The 17,460-nt window shown below is 32.7% G+C and overlaps 1 protein-coding gene across 1 annotated transcript in view; it reads right to left on the bottom strand.

Annotated features, from left to right (window-relative positions):
* LOC145276721 (E3 ubiquitin-protein ligase RNFT1-like) overlaps positions 1–17,460 on the bottom strand; it is an 89,371-nt gene that overhangs the window by 34,984 nt on the left and 36,927 nt on the right. The window contains exon 2 of the mRNA XM_080127934.1: positions 1,228–1,893. Within this exon, the coding sequence (XP_079984060.1) occupies positions 1,228–1,864 (637 nt within the window). The 5' untranslated portion in view covers positions 1,865–1,893. The remainder of the gene's footprint in view (positions 1–1,227; positions 1,894–17,460) is intronic.

The following is a 17,460-nucleotide window of genomic DNA, read 5'->3' as shown; positions in this document are numbered from 1 at the left end:
TGGAAAAAAAAAAAATTGCTCATGGAATTTTCATTTAATTTTAGGCACAGATAGAGATCAAGGGAAATTGCTGATTATGGTTGTAGCTAGGCGAGTGTTTGCCATGAATTTTTTTTCAGGGAGGTACCATAGAGTAAAGCTCTGTCAATCACCTGCCATGAAAAAAAAATGATATAGCAGAGATAGACTCACAACGTCTCTTCTGTGAGAAAGTAGCAGCAGGGAGGAGAAAAGGGCATGGCCCGCTAGATTTCAAAGTTGGTTTTGTATCTGGTCAAGGTAGGAAATGGTGATGTGGCAAAAGTATGCCAACTTAGGATACATTTGGTTCTTAGACGATTGCATTAGGATGATATACCTTCTGAAGTCGTAGAATAATTCAACCATTTTACTGACAAACTTGGCTATGGATTTGATGTGTCCCATTCCAGATCAGGAGTGTGCTTCCGCAAGAAAAAAAAATCATCTTTTAGTTGAGGTCAGATAAAGATCAGAGCAATGGTGATGAAAAGATAGAAGCTTGGTTTTGGATTCAAATTAAACAGTCACCTTTTCTCCATTGCACCACGAAAAAAAAAAAAAAAAAAATCAAAGAGATCTTCGTCATTGCCAGCCTTTGAAAATATTGCTATTGATGATAGTGTCATCTGCATAAATGTGGACGAATGATCTAAGAATGTGATTTGAGAGATCATTGATGAAGATCAGGAAGGAAGAGAGTTAGGTTCACGATAGAACCCTGAGGAACATCAGCATTGATACTATGAGCTTTGGACTTCTCATTGGTAACTACTTTTATAAACCTATTAAAGAGAATCTTGTGAAGTAGACCTTTATGCCAAACCCTATCAAAGCCTTTGATATGTCAAGAGTAATTGCTCTAGAAACAAAGCCTCCGTTAATAGATTCACTGATCTTGTGTGATATTACATAATAGAAATAATGAACAATTAAGATGATGGTTCATAAGATTATCTTAAATGCTTAAAAATCTTGTTAATAACTAAATGTGTTATAAAAGATTGAATTATTAAAAAAATAAATAAAAATAAGATAAAAATTTTGTCAATAACCATGTTATAAAAGATGATTCGGATTCGTGTCACAGGTCAAATGGCTGCATATTAACTGAAAAACAATCTTTTTAAAATCAAATAGAATTTTTTTGCTATTTTAAATTTAAATAAATTTTTAAAGTTTTTATTAAACAAAAAAAATGATGCTTACCAAGTCTGTGATCATACATAACTTTGATAAAAAGAATAACAGCAAAAATTCCCGATTTCTGTAACCACTGGAATATTATACGCCAATCTGAATGACCACTACGATTGTGTTCATGGTGGGTGTGTGTATGTTGCCCTTGCATGAGAGTCCTTCGTGTGATTAAATCCTGGGCTTGTGAGTGAGAATGTTGATTTGTCTGTTGTGCTTGCTGTGATGGGGTCTGTTGCTGTTGTTGAGTTTGGTGTAAGCCAGGGTCAATCTCAAGCAGATTCGTGCCACTGAACAAGCTACCACTACTCGGGGTGGGCAGTTGTGGCTCTGGGGTATTTATCGACTCCATGTTAATCACCATTGACTGATGATGTGGGTTAAACTGGCTGACAGGATGACCATTACTGCTAGATAACGAAGCAGCACGGTGGATGTTTGCTAATAGGTCATTAGTGGAGAGCTCTCCATTGGAGAGGCCTGTACCAGTCAATGGTCTCAGATGTGGTGGCAACAAGGGAAGCAAGTTCTGTACTTGGGAACCCAAGTTAGAACTCAAGTTGGCTGTCAAATTTGCTGGATGTGGCAGCCCTCGGAAATAATAGACATATTGGGAGTTATCCGATGAGGATGATGACCGGCTTGCCATTTCCAAAAGTTAAAAAGGAATTATAAAACCTGAAAAATATATAAAATAAAAATTAAATAGCAAAAGTTTATGACATTTCTGAATTTTTGAGATGAGGATTGGTTATTCGTATTCATCGGACTACTGTTCTCATCTTGAGTGTAACTTTCACATTTCGGTCGATATAACCTCCAACCTTCTTCAGGTGTATCTTGTCAAACTCGGGAAGTTGGAGTTCGACAAGATACACCTGAAGAAGTTTAGAGGTTATATCAACTGAAACGTTGTAGAAATCACACTCAAGATGAGAACAGTAGCCCGATGAATCCAAATAATACAAAAATTTTATATTATGAAAACAAAAATTAAATGGAAAAATTTTCTAACAAATCAACAATAAAATTCATTATTGAATTAAGTAATCCTTTAGGTTATGAATGAACATATAAAAAAGAACAATGTCAGACTAATTCTCTGCATGAATCCAAATTAATAAATTGATTCAAATTACTCTGATGAAAGCTAACACAACTGTGTTCAATCTAACAATGAAAGAGCTAGTAAAAAAATAATTGACACTCTAATGAACATACTAAGTGACAGAGTTTCATGCTAACGCATTTATCAGATTGATAAAAATGGGTATAAGTATATCTTTATATATTATAAAAGTGAATTTGTCTGTGCATGAGTATATTTGTGCAGAATGGTCTATCAAACTACTGTCAATTTGTGGTCTACAAACTTGAAACAAATTCAATTTGGTTTTAGCCGGTAAAAATAGCTGCTAAGGCATCAAAATTGAAAAAAATTGCAACGTGGCAGGCATAAGAGGACTTCAAGTGCTCCTTTATGCATGCACACATATGTTAAACTGCATTTATTTTTTTAAGTTTTAATATCTATGTCTTTAGGTTGGTTGGTTGGTTTATTTTATTGCATACCAACCCATTTTGGTTCATTTAAGGCCTACTAATTTTGTAAAAGTTTATCAAAAGTAAACCGTTTTAACAAGTTAATATATTTAAAACCCTTTAGATGACAAATACCGAAAAATTGGCTAAAAAAAAAAAATTTAAAAAATAATTTCTTCACCCTCAACTGGGCACTTTTCTACAGGGAGGGGTCGCTTTTTTCACCGATATTTTTGAAAGTCGTCCCCTCGTTATGATTGCCTAGCCTTAATTTAAACCTACGTTATTTCCGGTTTGGCAGTGGTCATAACAGCAAAGACCTCACATTTTTTGTCCCCCATTCTTTTCCTCCTTTGCGGTACGGGTTCGAGCCTGCCTTCCTACTAACACTTTTTTTCTTTTTTTTTTTTGCTCAACACACCTCCAAACACCCGGGTAATGCCAGACACCCATGCTAGTATATCTATATATATTATATATTGCACATACCTGACATTGAACTAAGTTTTGGAATGTAGGAAACGTGTGAAATAGCGTTCAAACCAGTCATATTTTTTAAATTTTCTTTTGAGTTTTGCTTATTTGTGTGGCTTTTATCTTCAATCTCCATTTCTTTGCAAAAAAAAAAAAAAAAAAAAAAAAAAGGGGGGCGGATTGTTGGTTTTGGAGAAAATAATTAAGTTTTGTAAAAGGAAGTAGAAAAACAAAAAAAGCATCAATGTTAGATGCATTTCGTCTCAGGAAGCCAAGATCTACAGACAGCCTGATCTGGTAGCACCAGGTTCAACAAAGAAGAAGGTCGGGGGTTATATTGACGGAAATGTGAAAATAGCACTCAAGATGAGAACAGTAGTTCAAAGAATCCAAATAATGAGAATAACCAATCCTCATCTCAAAAATTGAGAAATGGAGAGATAACAGTTGACATTCGGATATGAAAACACGAATAAAAATGATAAAAACAATAAAATAAAAATGATAAAAGAGGAAAAATAAATCCAATGACATTGAAAGCAAAACTAAGATTAGATAGAAAAAACCCTCCCAAAAAACAAAGCATTCAAATATTTTTGGAATTGTAATTAGACTTGCTAGCTCAGCTACAAGTTTTACTTTCATATTCAATAATTTTTAGATTTGTTTGTTAGTACATTCAACCGTTTTCAGGTTAGTAGATGTTGAAACCAATATCCACTGTATCAGATTTGTAACCTAAACCAAACTGAAGTAAAAAGTTGCTTTCATTTTTTTTTTTTTTTTGTCAATCAGATAATCTCACCTCAGCTTCTACAATTTGTCAAAACAAGTTTTTTTTAAAAGGTCTCCTAAATATCCAGCTTCCAATCAAAAACAGAAAAAACATCAACTACCTTTTAATGGCACAAATTTTGATATTTTTGTTTCAGTCACATTTTGCTACTTTTCTCTGACTGTTCCTTAAAAGAAATCAATTTACTCCGACTGACTCCCCAAATAACAATTCAGACATCATGTACTTCTTTCAATTAGTTTAATGCATTTTAGGTTACATAACAAACAATTGTTTATTCACAATTATCTTGTCACTCTTGCTTTGGCATTAATGAAAAATAAATTTGATAAACATTGAAATCAAATGTAGGAAAAAGACACACAAGAGGAGAAAGACCAAGCAAAGGAGTATGGATCCTCCTCCTCTCCTCCTGATTCGACGTATCTTATCACCACAAATGTCTTCTCTCAGACTAATGAAATAGGAAAGACATTTTATCTATATATAAAAAAAAAAAATAAATAAAAAAAAAAAAACATAGTTGCTATTTTGCTATGTTTCAACAAAAATTTAAATTTGTTTATCAGTAAATCCATGAAGGAAAGAAATGATGAATAAGTAACAATGAAGATTTAACAATTTAATTTATAGCCATTTTTATTGCATTTTCACCCCCAAACAATGTCTGGGGTTACTATCTGGGACATGATTGCAGGGTTACTATGTAGGGAGTTGAGCGGCAAGATGTCCGTTTACATTACTTAAACTTCAGCATGTCAGTACAGTTGGGGAAGCAGGAACCTAGAAGGGAATTCTAAAGTCTAGCAGTTCTGGGGAATAAACTGTTAGAGAAGAACGTTTTGTTTTGTTTTTTACATAGGTGTCACCACTTATCAAGGCCGATAGGCCACTCAAGGATAAGGGTTAAAGAGTGTACAGTAATCAAAAGGATAATATAGTAATCGATATTAATGGAAGTTCGGTAAATTTGTTAATTTAAGTGGAATGGCTCATCAGAAACTTGTTCATGTTGGACTTGAAGACAACCATATTATAGACAGCTGGAAAGCAGGAAAACGGAAGACAATTCCACAGGCGTGCAGTTCTAAGAAAGAAGCTTTGCTCATGGAATCTACGTTTAGGTTTAAGCACAGATAAAGAGTGGGGGGAATTATTGATAGTGTTTTTAGCTAGACGAGTGTTTCTTGTGAAAGTTTGGCGAGGGGGGACCATAGATTGAAGCTCAGTCGAACACTTTCCATGAAAATAACGATAAAGCAGGGACAAACTCGCAACATCTCTTCTGTGAGAAAGAGGTTGCAAGGAAGAGAAAAGGACATCTCCTACGAGGCTACAAAGTCTATTTTGAACTCTATCAAGCCAGGGCAAGTCTTTCTCTACTCTGTAGGGGTGGGATTTTGTTGCTTGTTGGGTTTGACAGGGGTATTTACGTAGAGGGGGTACAAGGGCTTGTAGTTTGTCGGAGCATATACCATTAAAATACTTGCAAAACAGGTAGAGGGATGCAACATTTCATCGGTGAGACAGTGACTGAAACCTAGCTGACAGTTCGGGACCTATTACGACTCTTTATTTTTCACCATAAAAAACAAAAAAAAAAAAAACTTTTTGTTATCAATGTAAATAGCACAACCGAAAAGCATATTTTTTACATTTAATTTCAAGCTTTAAAAAAAAAAAAAAAAGAGTTAAAGCAAATGATACTGTTTTTCTTTGGTTTAGTAGTAGTCCCATTTTCAGTTAGAAAGGCACTTAGGCTCATTTCTTATCACACCCAGATATATTTCCCAGGAAGGCACCCATTTATATACCTAAGTAAAATATTATCACCACAACCTGGTATTATCAAATGGTAACTCATCTAAATATGACCCGACTCGATGTTGCTCAATTTCCTCAAAAAAGGCTCAACGTTGCTCATTTTTGGTTTAGGAGCACAAATAAACCATAATACCACATTTTAATTCCAGCCAAAACTTACAATTTTTATCTGATTCTAAAATTTTAAATCAGAATTCAAGTTATTTCAGGCTACAGTTAATGTGTATTAAAAAACAAACAAACAAAAAAACAATACTTGACATAATGTCAAGTATTGTTTTTTTGTTTGTTTTTTTTGGAGGCCGACTTCTAAATGAAAAAAAAAAACAAAAACTTTTTTTTTTTTTTTTTATTGTGCCACAATTTATCATAAAAAAAATAAATAGTTTCAGAGAATTTTTCTCAAAATAGATGAGAGTGAGATTCGATATTTGTAACCTCCTTTTATCTATGTCCACCAAATTCCATGTTTGATTTGTATTAACTTTAAAGGAATCTAAAGGACATTATTTCAACTGATAAATGTAAAATCATTAATTTTTTTTTTATATGCTTAAAAAATATAAATAAAAACAATAATTTCCAGTTAATAACTTTATGAGAAAGGAAAAATAGTCACCTGTTCATATGTACTATAAAGGGAAAATTTTGCTTTTAATTCTTTTTCTTACATTGCATCATGGGAAAAAATTTTTATGCTTTTTTTAATACTGGTCACAATTGCAAAATCACATTTCAAATAAAAACACTGATGTACTTATGAGTCATGCTGAAATAAGCAAAAATTAGAAAAAAAAAAGACTAATTAAATGTAAAAATCAATTTTATCATAAACTGTACTTTTATCTTCAGTCATTCACATTTACTTGCTTAACTGAAAGAATGACTTATCTTACCTGCTTTACAGGAACTTTTAGTATTTCTGCTGTTATTAACGATGGATCGAGAAAATACAATAAAATCGAGGTTTATAATTAATAAAAAGTTCTACGCAATCTTCTACTTGATAATTTTTTTTTTTTAATAATTTTTCATTATTTTACTTATTCCACTACAACACATACATCAAAGTGTTTTATTTGAAATGCCATTTTCAATTGTGACTTATAGTAAAAAAGCACAAATATTTTGTAAGAAACATATTTATGTAATTTATTTAACAAGCTGTATCTACCCAGCATAGTTCGGGATTCATTAATTCTATTTTTTTTTCAAGTTTTAAAAATAGTAATATGCAAGTCACAAAAAGATGAAAGAAAGCTCAAAATGTAAGGAAGTCATAACCTCAAGTTAAATAGGAAGAATTATCTCCCTTATGTTTTGATCTTTTTCAGTCATTATATAAAACTAGCCTGGGTGCCTAGCGTTGCCCGGGTGTTTGGAGGTGTGTGTTGAGCAAAAGAAAAAAATTAGTAGGCAGGCAGACTCAAACCCGTACCGTGAAGGAGGAGGAAAAGAATGTGAAAAAAAAAAAAAAAAAAACAAACAAACAAAAAAAAGTGACGTCTTTGCTTCGAAAATATCAGTGAAAAAAGCGACCCCACGCTGTAGAAAAGTGCCCAGTTGAGGATGAAGGAATTAATGTTTTTAGCCAAGTTTTCGATATTTGTCGTCCAAAGGGTTGAGCTTCAAAATGATACTGATCTCGTGAAAATCTATCGCCTCTGCCGAAAGTTTTAGGCAGACATACAAATATACGTACATACATAGACACACATTTAAACAGACAGGTAAGATTTTCATTTAAAATTATCTCCATTGTAATCATGGATATTATGGCCACTAAATTTAGCCAAACTGTTAATAGCGATAGAAGGAGAAGAAGTGATAGCAGGTAATCGGGCATCTGTGAAGCAAAACTTAAGTAGATGGAGCTCAGTGTCGCAAAAGAAACTATTTAAAAGAAAAATCTGATCCCAAAACTTTTGCTGCTTTCTCGTGAATATAAATGAAAGCAGTGAAAAAAAAAAAATCCTGGTGAACAATACAATCTATAGAATCACGAAATAGAATTGAAATAGAGTTAGAGCTATTACATTCATTTATGCATTAACTAGCAGGGAAATCCGATGCTGCCTGTAATTGAATGATCAACAAATTTTTCACACTCCCACATTTTTATTGTCATTGAAATCAGTGAAATCGTCTATTTTTCAATCAAATCAATTTGATTGCCTGCTCTAGTTAGGGACCCATTGCAGTGCACCTGGAAGAAGCTTGACAGGCCTCCCCGCAGTCACTTAGTTCACAATATATTATAGTCTACATTGTGCTACAGAGAACCTACTGTTGATTTTATAAAATTATTTTTTCATATATAATAGCTTCAATTAAAGTTTAATATGCAAAAGTCAAGTATCATGCTTCAATTGTGCTCTAAATAGAAACATTCATTTCGAATGTGCCCGTCATATGAAAGAACCTACTTTCCGCTTGTGCGGTAATAAAACTTCTTAAATGCACCGTTAGGCTGTATAAAGTGTCAAAATCGCCTGTGCCATCTTTCATTGGATTATTTCAATTATATATACTTATTGAAGACAAAACCTATCTAAGAATACTACCAGGCGTATAAAGTATTTTTGTGTGAAATTTCATAAAAACCATCCCAGCGGTTTTTGAGTCCATAGGGAACTCACTCACTCACACAAAGTTCCTTTTATATAGCAGAGATATTGCTTGGGAAACTATGCTTAAACACAATGCAGGAAAGAGTTTTTCAAGCATGTGAACGCAATATAATCTAATATATACTGTGGGGGACAAAAGAGTTTGCAGACCTATTTTTTTCTCAATTTCATTATTAATTTTGCTTTATTTTTAGGTTTCACTTTTTTCATCATTTGCTACTTGCTATTCTGTTTATTTTCACTACTACATTTTGCGTTAAAAAAAAAAAAAAAAAAAAAAAAATTTTTATTATTGTTAAACATTTTTCTCTTTTCAGGTGAGCCAAAAATTTATGTAGGTAACCTAAATTTATCAATAATAAATAAAGGAAAGATGTTGACAGATAGTGAGAAGGGTGAAATTGTTCAATTACTTGCTGCAAAGAAGTCTACATTAGAAATTTCAAAAATTTTTAAGCGAGATCATCGAACTGTGAAACGTTTCGTTATTGACGGCAAAGATGAGGGAAATAAAAGTACAAAAGTGGCAGACCAAAGGCGACTTCACCACAAGATTTGAGAAAATCAAGAGGAGTGTGCTAGCAAACCCACACAGCACAAGCAAAGCTATTTTCGACCATGCAGGCATGTCTGACCTCTCTAAAAGGACCCAAAATCAGATTTTGAAACAAATAGTGAACCGGAGAACACTGAAAAAAATGTCTTCCTTTGAGTGATATCAACTGTCAAAAGCGACTAGCATGGACCACTAAATATTTGAAAACCAAAATTTCAAAATGTTCTCTGGACTGACGAGGCTAAAGCAACTCTCGACAGCCCCAACGATTAGACCAAAGGATGGCTTCTTAAAGGCAGTAGCCCATGCTTACGATTCAGACGTCAACAGGGAGGAGGAGGAATGATAATTTGGGCTGGGATTATTGGTAGTGAAATTTTTGGCCCTTTTCTTGTCCCTGAAGGTGTCAAAATGAATTCTGTGAACTACTATAAATTTTTGGAACAGAATTTATTGGCCTGATTGAAATCACAAAATGATGCAGTCAATCAGAATCTCATTAAACAAGATAATGCTCCAAGCCATGCTTCTCGGTTAACAAAAGGTTGGCTTTCAGTCCAGGGGATCTATGGTGAATGTCTGATGGATTGGCCACCTTAGAGCCCGGATTTGAATGCGATAGAGAACCTCTGTCCGATTCTGAAGAAGGTTTACGAAAACGGGCATTAATTCAGCAGTAAAAAAGACCTTTGGGAGAGGATTAAGGAGGTATCGTCTGAAATCACACCTCAACAAGTGCATAAATTAACATCCTCGCTTGATAGGAGGCTTATGGATTTAAGAATGGAGGAAAGCGCATAAAGGGTTAAATTGTTTTAAAAATTTGAATTGTTAATTGTTATTTGAGCAATAACTTTTTTTTATGTTATCAATATATGGTACTATTATCATAATGACACAATGTTTCAAATTAAATTATGTTTAAAAATGTTATTTATTTTGAAATAAATGAGTCTTGCAAACTCTTCTTGCCCATATTTCTTCCTTAAATTTTTTTTTTAAATCCATATTTTTCCCCAGAATATGAATTGGTTTCCGTTTTTAGGAATTTATTTCATATATATGTATATCGAACAATGAGTAACATAGGTATTATATTGGAAAATATTGAAGCATAAATTAATCAGTATATACGTTTTGCAAACACTTTTGACTCCCAAAGTAAAAGGCAAAATATGTGAATGCGTGTGTGTGTTTGTAGGTCTCACAAAAAACTTTCGACAGATGCATCGGAACCTGACAAAACCGGTATCATTTTAAAGCTCGACGTCCCAGATGACAAATATCGAAAAATTGGCCAAAAACATTAATTTCTTCACCCTCAACTGGGCCGTTTTTTTACAAGGGGATTGCTTTTTTTTTTTGATATTTTTGTACGTCATTGTCTCCTTTCGATTGACTACCCTTATTTCCAACACTCACGACTTCCGGTTTCACGATGGACACATCAGCTAAGATGTTGGGTTTTTTTTTTTCACCTTCCTCCTTTGCATTACAGGTTCGAGCCTGCCTGCCTACTACCACTTTTTTTTTTTTTTTTTTAACACCTCTTTCCATCCTGGGTTCCTTACTACACCACTCCTGGGCAACACCTAGTTATGTATGAGAGTGAAACATAGCCCATGAGAGTTGAGATAGTGTGTTGCATGAAGAGAAATGATATGAAAATGATATGATGAATGTGTAAACAAGTCTTAGACCTAATGACTTCAGAGGAAGATCAAATATAGATAGTATAGAAATGCACAGAACACGTAGCTTTGATGATAAGGCCATGTTGAAAGAAGGGATGAGAGTTCTTGGGTAGAAGTTTAGTAGGAGAAGGCAAAGGAAAACTTGGGAGAAAGTATAAAAAAAAAAATTAAAAAAAATTATATAATTTATTTAAAAGTTTCTTTAGTCAAATCTCACATGGAGCTAGCTATATAAATTATTACAAGTTATATAATTTTTATCCAACTTGCAAATAGAGAAAACTCAATATCCAACATTAAGCAAGAAAACGTGTAAATCTTACAAAGATAAGCAAAAGAAACAAAAGTCACCAGTATTTTCAAAGGGATCCTATTAAAATATAATTTTTTTTTTTTTAAATTATGGTGAAAGACGAGCATGTTTGACATCTAAATCCAGACGCTGTTACTTTTGAAACGGGATTTAATGAAATTTTAAATCTCTAGGAAAAAAAAAAAAAAAAATCGTTGACAATAGTCAAAAAGGTGATGCAAGGCTCCATTTTCATTGACTACATATAGAGATATAAGGGTTGGTTGGTTGTTTTTGTTTTACAGCATATCAACCTTTTTTAGGTTATTTAATGCCGAATCTAGTTATTTTGAGGAACGATTTTTAATGTAGTATATATATATATTTTTTTTTTAAGTCAGATTCTATTTAACCCATAGTTGGGACCCTAACAGGTACTACCACTCCAGTTCAGAGTGGACCAGGGAGCAATGGCAATTAAAGGGTGGCTCCACACTCCCTAAGGCCCGCAAGGTGGGGCCTCACCATCGGATATAGTTTTAGGTCATATCCAGGACCGTGAGATATAAGGGAGAGTGCCCCTCTTTTCCTAGGATCATTCCATATGTTTTTGATAATCACTTTATAATGCCTAAAGTCTAGCAAGAGGGCATAAAGTATCATCTTTAAGTCTTCTGACTGAGGCTTGAACCCTGGTCTCCTAGCTCATTAACAGGTAGTCTAACCACTATTTGAAACGGGTCAGAAATATATAGCATTTCAACAAAAAAAAAATAATAAATAAATAAAAGTAATGACAAATGTGTGTGTGAGGAAAGTTAACAATCACAAAAGTATCAAGTGCTGACCATCCATTTATAATACCATTCTTAGAACAAAGATTTTTCTTTGCTAAAAAAAGTAAACTGTTTTTTTTCTCTTTTCTATTAAAAGAATTACGTGACATTAAAAGAATGAATTAGTGAATCACATGGAAGCTTTTTTTTTATTTCATTGTTCTTTAAATAAAATGAGTATCAGTGTAGTGTGCCATGCGAAAAAAAAAATGTCTAACTCTTCATGTGTTTCTAATTAATTGATCAAATTCCAAAATGTATACGAAATATTTATTTTTGTAATAAAAAAGTTGTTTCAGTGTTCCTTTATACACATTAAAAGTTTAGATCATCTTGATGTAATACCACTACTGCCAAATTCACACATTAAAAAAATAAATAAAAATAATTGAGATAAAAACGTTCAGATAAATTTATTGAAAAAATAAATAAATAAACAAACTGAGCATGCAGAGTAGAGTCCCATTCCAGGAGTTAACAATTTGAGAGCAATTTTTACGCCTATAATTCCTCCTAGGAGGGGCAATTAGAGTTATCCCGGAAAATCTGTTCTGGCAAAAATTTACTTTCACCATGACTAATGTTTGTGCAAAATTTTTTTAAATTCAAGACATGTTTATTGAGAAAAGCGCAAACAAACGAACAGGAATGAATTACTAGGTCCAATCCCTCCTTTGTCGGAGGATCAATGAAAAATTAAACAATCAACTTTGGGAGTGCAGTTTGCTTCATAAGTTGAACATAAGATTACTCCAGCTTGAAATTCGAAAAAGAGAGTATCACATACTATTGATTCAACAAAGTATTTAACTCCCAATCTTTCTGTGAACTCAAACCATTATATCAAACGAGACACACACACACACACACGGAATATACACAAATCAAATCCTTTCTCGCCAATAGTTTTTAAATTGTTGATGGTCAGAAGTCTGAAACACATATCAATGCAGGTGTAACAGATCTATTCTAGACCCCATCCTTTTCTTGATCTTCATCAATGATATTCCAAATCACGTTTTAAAGTCATTCATTAACATTTATCAAATAACTACCATCTATGGCAACACTCTGAAAAGCATTAATGATCAAGATCAGTTTACCTCTTCCAACCTGGAGAATGTGGTGCAATGGGGAAATAGGTGGTTGGTTACTTTCAATACATCTAACCAAGCTTTTCTCCTATCCCTTTTGAATCTTCATTTTGCTCTATCTGAAATGAATGGCTTTCTCCTTGAGGAAGCTTCTTGTTTTAATCCATTAAGTCCCTGGATATCTAAAATTTTTTTTACTAGCGAGTTGAAACTAATGACTAAAAATGTATTAGAATATACACATTGAAAAGAAAGAGTATTTATTTAAAAAGTGAAATATTAACTCTCCTATGAATAGAACACAGAGTACATGCAATATATTTTAGAAATCAAGAGGCTATAATACATCTATAATATAAAGGGGAAAAATCTGTTTAAATGTATGTATGTATGTATGTATGTATGTATGTATGTATGTATCACAAATACTTTCGACAAAGGCAACGGATTTTCATGAGATTAGTATCATTTTGAAGTTCGACCCTTTGGACGACAAATATAAAAAAATTGGCTAAAAACATTAATTCCTTCACTCTAAACTGGGCATTTTCTACATGCAGTGGTAGCAAAAAATCGTTCCTTCATGACAATTTAGCCATACAAGCATGCATAAAAACGTTCTTTCTCGAATTAGTTTAAATATAAAAAAAACAACCCAATTTCGCTGATGCGGTTATAGACCAGTCGGTATGATAGCATCGTTATCTTAAGATTGCATGTTCAAGCTGAGATATTTTAAAAATTTTTTTAAAGTTTTAATGTTGAAACGGTTATTTATGCCATTTTTTTGTTAGTTTTATTTTTCCATCACGTTCGCTGTTTTTTTTTTGTTTTTCCGATTTTGTTAAAGTTTTAACGTCATTCGTTTATTCTTTATTTGGCATTTTGTTTTTATTTACCCCCCCCACACACACACACCTCACCACACTCACTCAGGCAACGCCAGGTACCCCTGCTAGTTCACAATAAAATTTACACATGATAAGGAGAAAAGCAGTTCGCAGAAAGAGTTACATCACATTTTTTGGCAAAAAGTTAGCAGCTTACTTTTACAAGAGTTATTTATACAAGTGCATACATCATCGAACAAATAGAATTTTAGCAAATTTCACAATAATTTTTTTAGAAGGGTTTCGACAACTCTCAGAGAGAAGTTGATAACAATAGATACATTTTATCCTCTCTTCAAAGTAATTATGCAGTAAGCAGTACTAGTAGATATCATGCTGGTCAACAACAAATGTTGTCTGCATTTTTTCATCTGGTTTAGGATGAATCTGACACGCTGAATCCTAAACTAACATTGGTTTTGCTAAATCAGGTCGTTTTTAAGCTATGGCCACACTTCAGTTTTTATGTTTTTGTTCACATGTTCGTATGCGTGGAGCATTTTAGAAGTTGGTGGAGGGTAAAATGACATGTCAAAAATCTGTTTTGATTAGATAAGGTTTTTTTTATGACAAAAAATATTCAGGTCCGATAGTTCTGGATGATTATGTTGAAAAGGGATCAAAATCTTCCAAAAATTGGTGCAGCATAAATAATTCAGTATTTTTTTTTTTTTTTTTTTTTACACGGAGGTCACCACTTATCAAGGCCTGGAAGACACTTGGGGATAAAGGTTATTGCGTGTACAGTAATCAACGAGATAGTATTGTAGTAATAATTAGTATTGGAGATTTGATAAAGTGTCTTAAGGGGGCGATTCATCAGGAATTTGTTTATGTTGGACTTGAAGACATCCAAGTTGTAGTCAGGTGGGAAACAGGCAAACGGAAGAGAATTTTGTCACAAGATATGATTTTTTTTCAAATCAACTTAGCACAAAAAAAAAAAAAAAAAAAATGACCATGGAGAGGAACAGATGCCATTTTCTGATTCAGCAGTGCAAAATCAGTTGTAGAAATCTAGACAACATTCAAAAAGTAAAAAAAATTCTTGCCCAGTGTTATCTTATAGATTTTAAAAATAAATTATTTTGTGTCCTATTTATAGGACAGTGTAACCTAATGGGACAACGAATCGGAATCTGAGAAATCAAAAGCTTTGAGGGTATCGGAAAATTGTGTGCCTATTTGCTTAGCAATACACACGAACGATAAAACGCTTTGGATAAATTACCGATTTCAAGAGGGTTCTGCTAAAATCATATTTTAAAAACCAAAGCATCTTAAGTCCTCAAAATACCACCATTTTGTCTGAAAATGAATATACTTTCAAATAAATTTAAAAAATAATAACGTACATTATATATTTTAAGAGTTTTAAGCAAATAAAGTGCTAAAAATGTTAACATCATAAAACAGCGTTTCCGGTAAGATTTTGTAATGACCTCCCGCCCTGATTTGTAAATGGTCGTACCGTGATTTTCCTAAGAATTTCGTTATGAAATTTGGAAATTAACCAGAAAAGATATCACTTAATAGATTCAATTGTCCGAAATTCTTTTGAGAGCTCATTTTTTTTGTTGTGTGAAAAAAAAAAAAAAAAAAAAAAAACTTCAACATGACGAGTTTGGAAAATTTGGAAAGAAAATTTCTTCACACACCCACTGTTAAAGAAATCAATCTTTTACTACATTTATCAATTAAAAATAAAAATGTAACCGGCTTTCTCTTGTGGTAGCAAGAAATTTAAAATCATGATACCTGGAAAAAATCGTTCTATTTTTAAAAAGTATCTAAAAACAATCCGTAGAAGCAGCAGCTACTATCGCTGATATTACTTTACTGTAGACAAACTTTTTGTTGTTTTGGTTTTTTATTCCAGAATGAATTAAAAAAAAAAAAATTTTTTTAAAATGAAAATATGAATATAAAAAATGTTCTTATATATTTAGTTGGAGCTCATATTATCAGAACATAATTAGCTTTAACTAGAACTATTCGATTATCAGAATATATAATTTTAAAGCAATCCGGCGTTATTTTTGGTCAAATTTTAAAAATATAGTTGAAAAACAAATGTAACGTGTGCACTTCTATCCATTACATTAATTTTTAACAGTGAATTAAACAGTGTTTTGTTAAAAAAAAAAACGAAAATGTGAAATATAATTTTTTTGATTCACATGTGCGAACAGTACCCCCCCCCATTCCCAATATATTTTTTGGTCATTTTTTCTTTTACAATTTTTTCAGCAGATTATAATCGAATGGACACTAATCTAGCCAATAAACACACACACAAAATCAATATTTAAATATTTGTAGGAGGTGCTCAGTTTCTAGTTAAGTTCCTATTTACTTACCTCTCCACGAGGATAGTTTTTAATGCGAGAAAAATCTAGCTTCCCAAAAAGGGTCAATCTGGATAAAAACAAACAAAAATTGTCTCAGTCATGAAGGATTTCTCCTTCACTGACAAGGGACAGAAAAGGCGAAGTGTAGCATCAGAATACTACACTGTGATCTTGGCCCGAAGTCCAGGTAGCGAAATTAAAAAAAAAAAAAACGTCTTAAACTGGAAAGTTTAATGAAATAATGTGTCACTCGGACAAGAAATGTAATTGAAAATAAAAATCAAATTTATCAAATATTTGTGAACTATTTGTTAGCTTTAGCAAAAAATGTTTTTTGATATCTAAATAAGTGGGCAAAAATACTTAAGTTTTCCAAACGTCACATTTTCTGTTAGTTGTGTGTTTTAAATGAAATTTATTCTTGTCTATTTGTCATAATTCTTGTTAAGTTTCACACCCCTTAAGAATTACGACAAACAAACAAAAATAAATTTCATATTTAAAAGTAATTTGATGTCTAAAATCCAAGGCATAACATTTTCAAAAGCCAATAATTATGACCCACTAATCGTAAATATAGGGGTCAAACGCCTTAAAAAACAAAACAAAAAGAAAACTTCCTCTAACCCTAGGTAAGAGTGTCAATCCTCCTCCTCTTAAAACCTTCTTTAGCTCTAACAATAACGCTAAGTCTAAGTGGCAAGATCCTCACCAAACAAAGTTCCTTGGTAAGCTACAGATAAGTGTCTAAAAAAATCCTTCCTTAAAGAAAAGTGCCCCATTTATCACCCATAAAAAAATAAATTAGTCAACTGTCCTAAAACGCTAAAATGGTCTTGAAATGGTGAATTATTTGACATTAAATTTATGTGAAACTAACCCCCACTCTAAATTCTAAAATTGTTTTTGTTTTGTTTCTATCAAGTCTTAAGGTTGTTCACACATAATTTTCCTTAGCTCTATCATTAACCCAAGGTCAAAGTGGCCACCTCCCCACCCTCTCATAATTGCACAAAGACCCTCTTAAAACCACACATAATCGTCTTTACAAAAAACAAAAAAAACAAAAAGGCGCACAGGATTTATCTCAGATAGAAAAAAAAAATATGGTTAACTGCCCTAAAACGCTAGAATGGCTCAAAATGGGGAATCATTTTACATTAAATTCTAAAATAATACTTGTTTATCTTTCATTAAAGTTTTTTTAAGGTATTCACACATAATTGCATACAAAGATAAAATCGCATATTTTGGAGAGGTGGTCAG

This window comes from Euprymna scolopes, chromosome 1, assembly GCF_053919585.1.
Source record: "Euprymna scolopes isolate OS-2025 chromosome 1, ASM5391958v1, whole genome shotgun sequence".
NCBI lineage: Eukaryota > Metazoa > Mollusca > Cephalopoda > Sepiida > Sepiolidae > Euprymna > Euprymna scolopes.
Note: the sequence above shows the minus strand (reverse complement) of the source record. Positions and strands in the feature narration are given on the sequence as shown.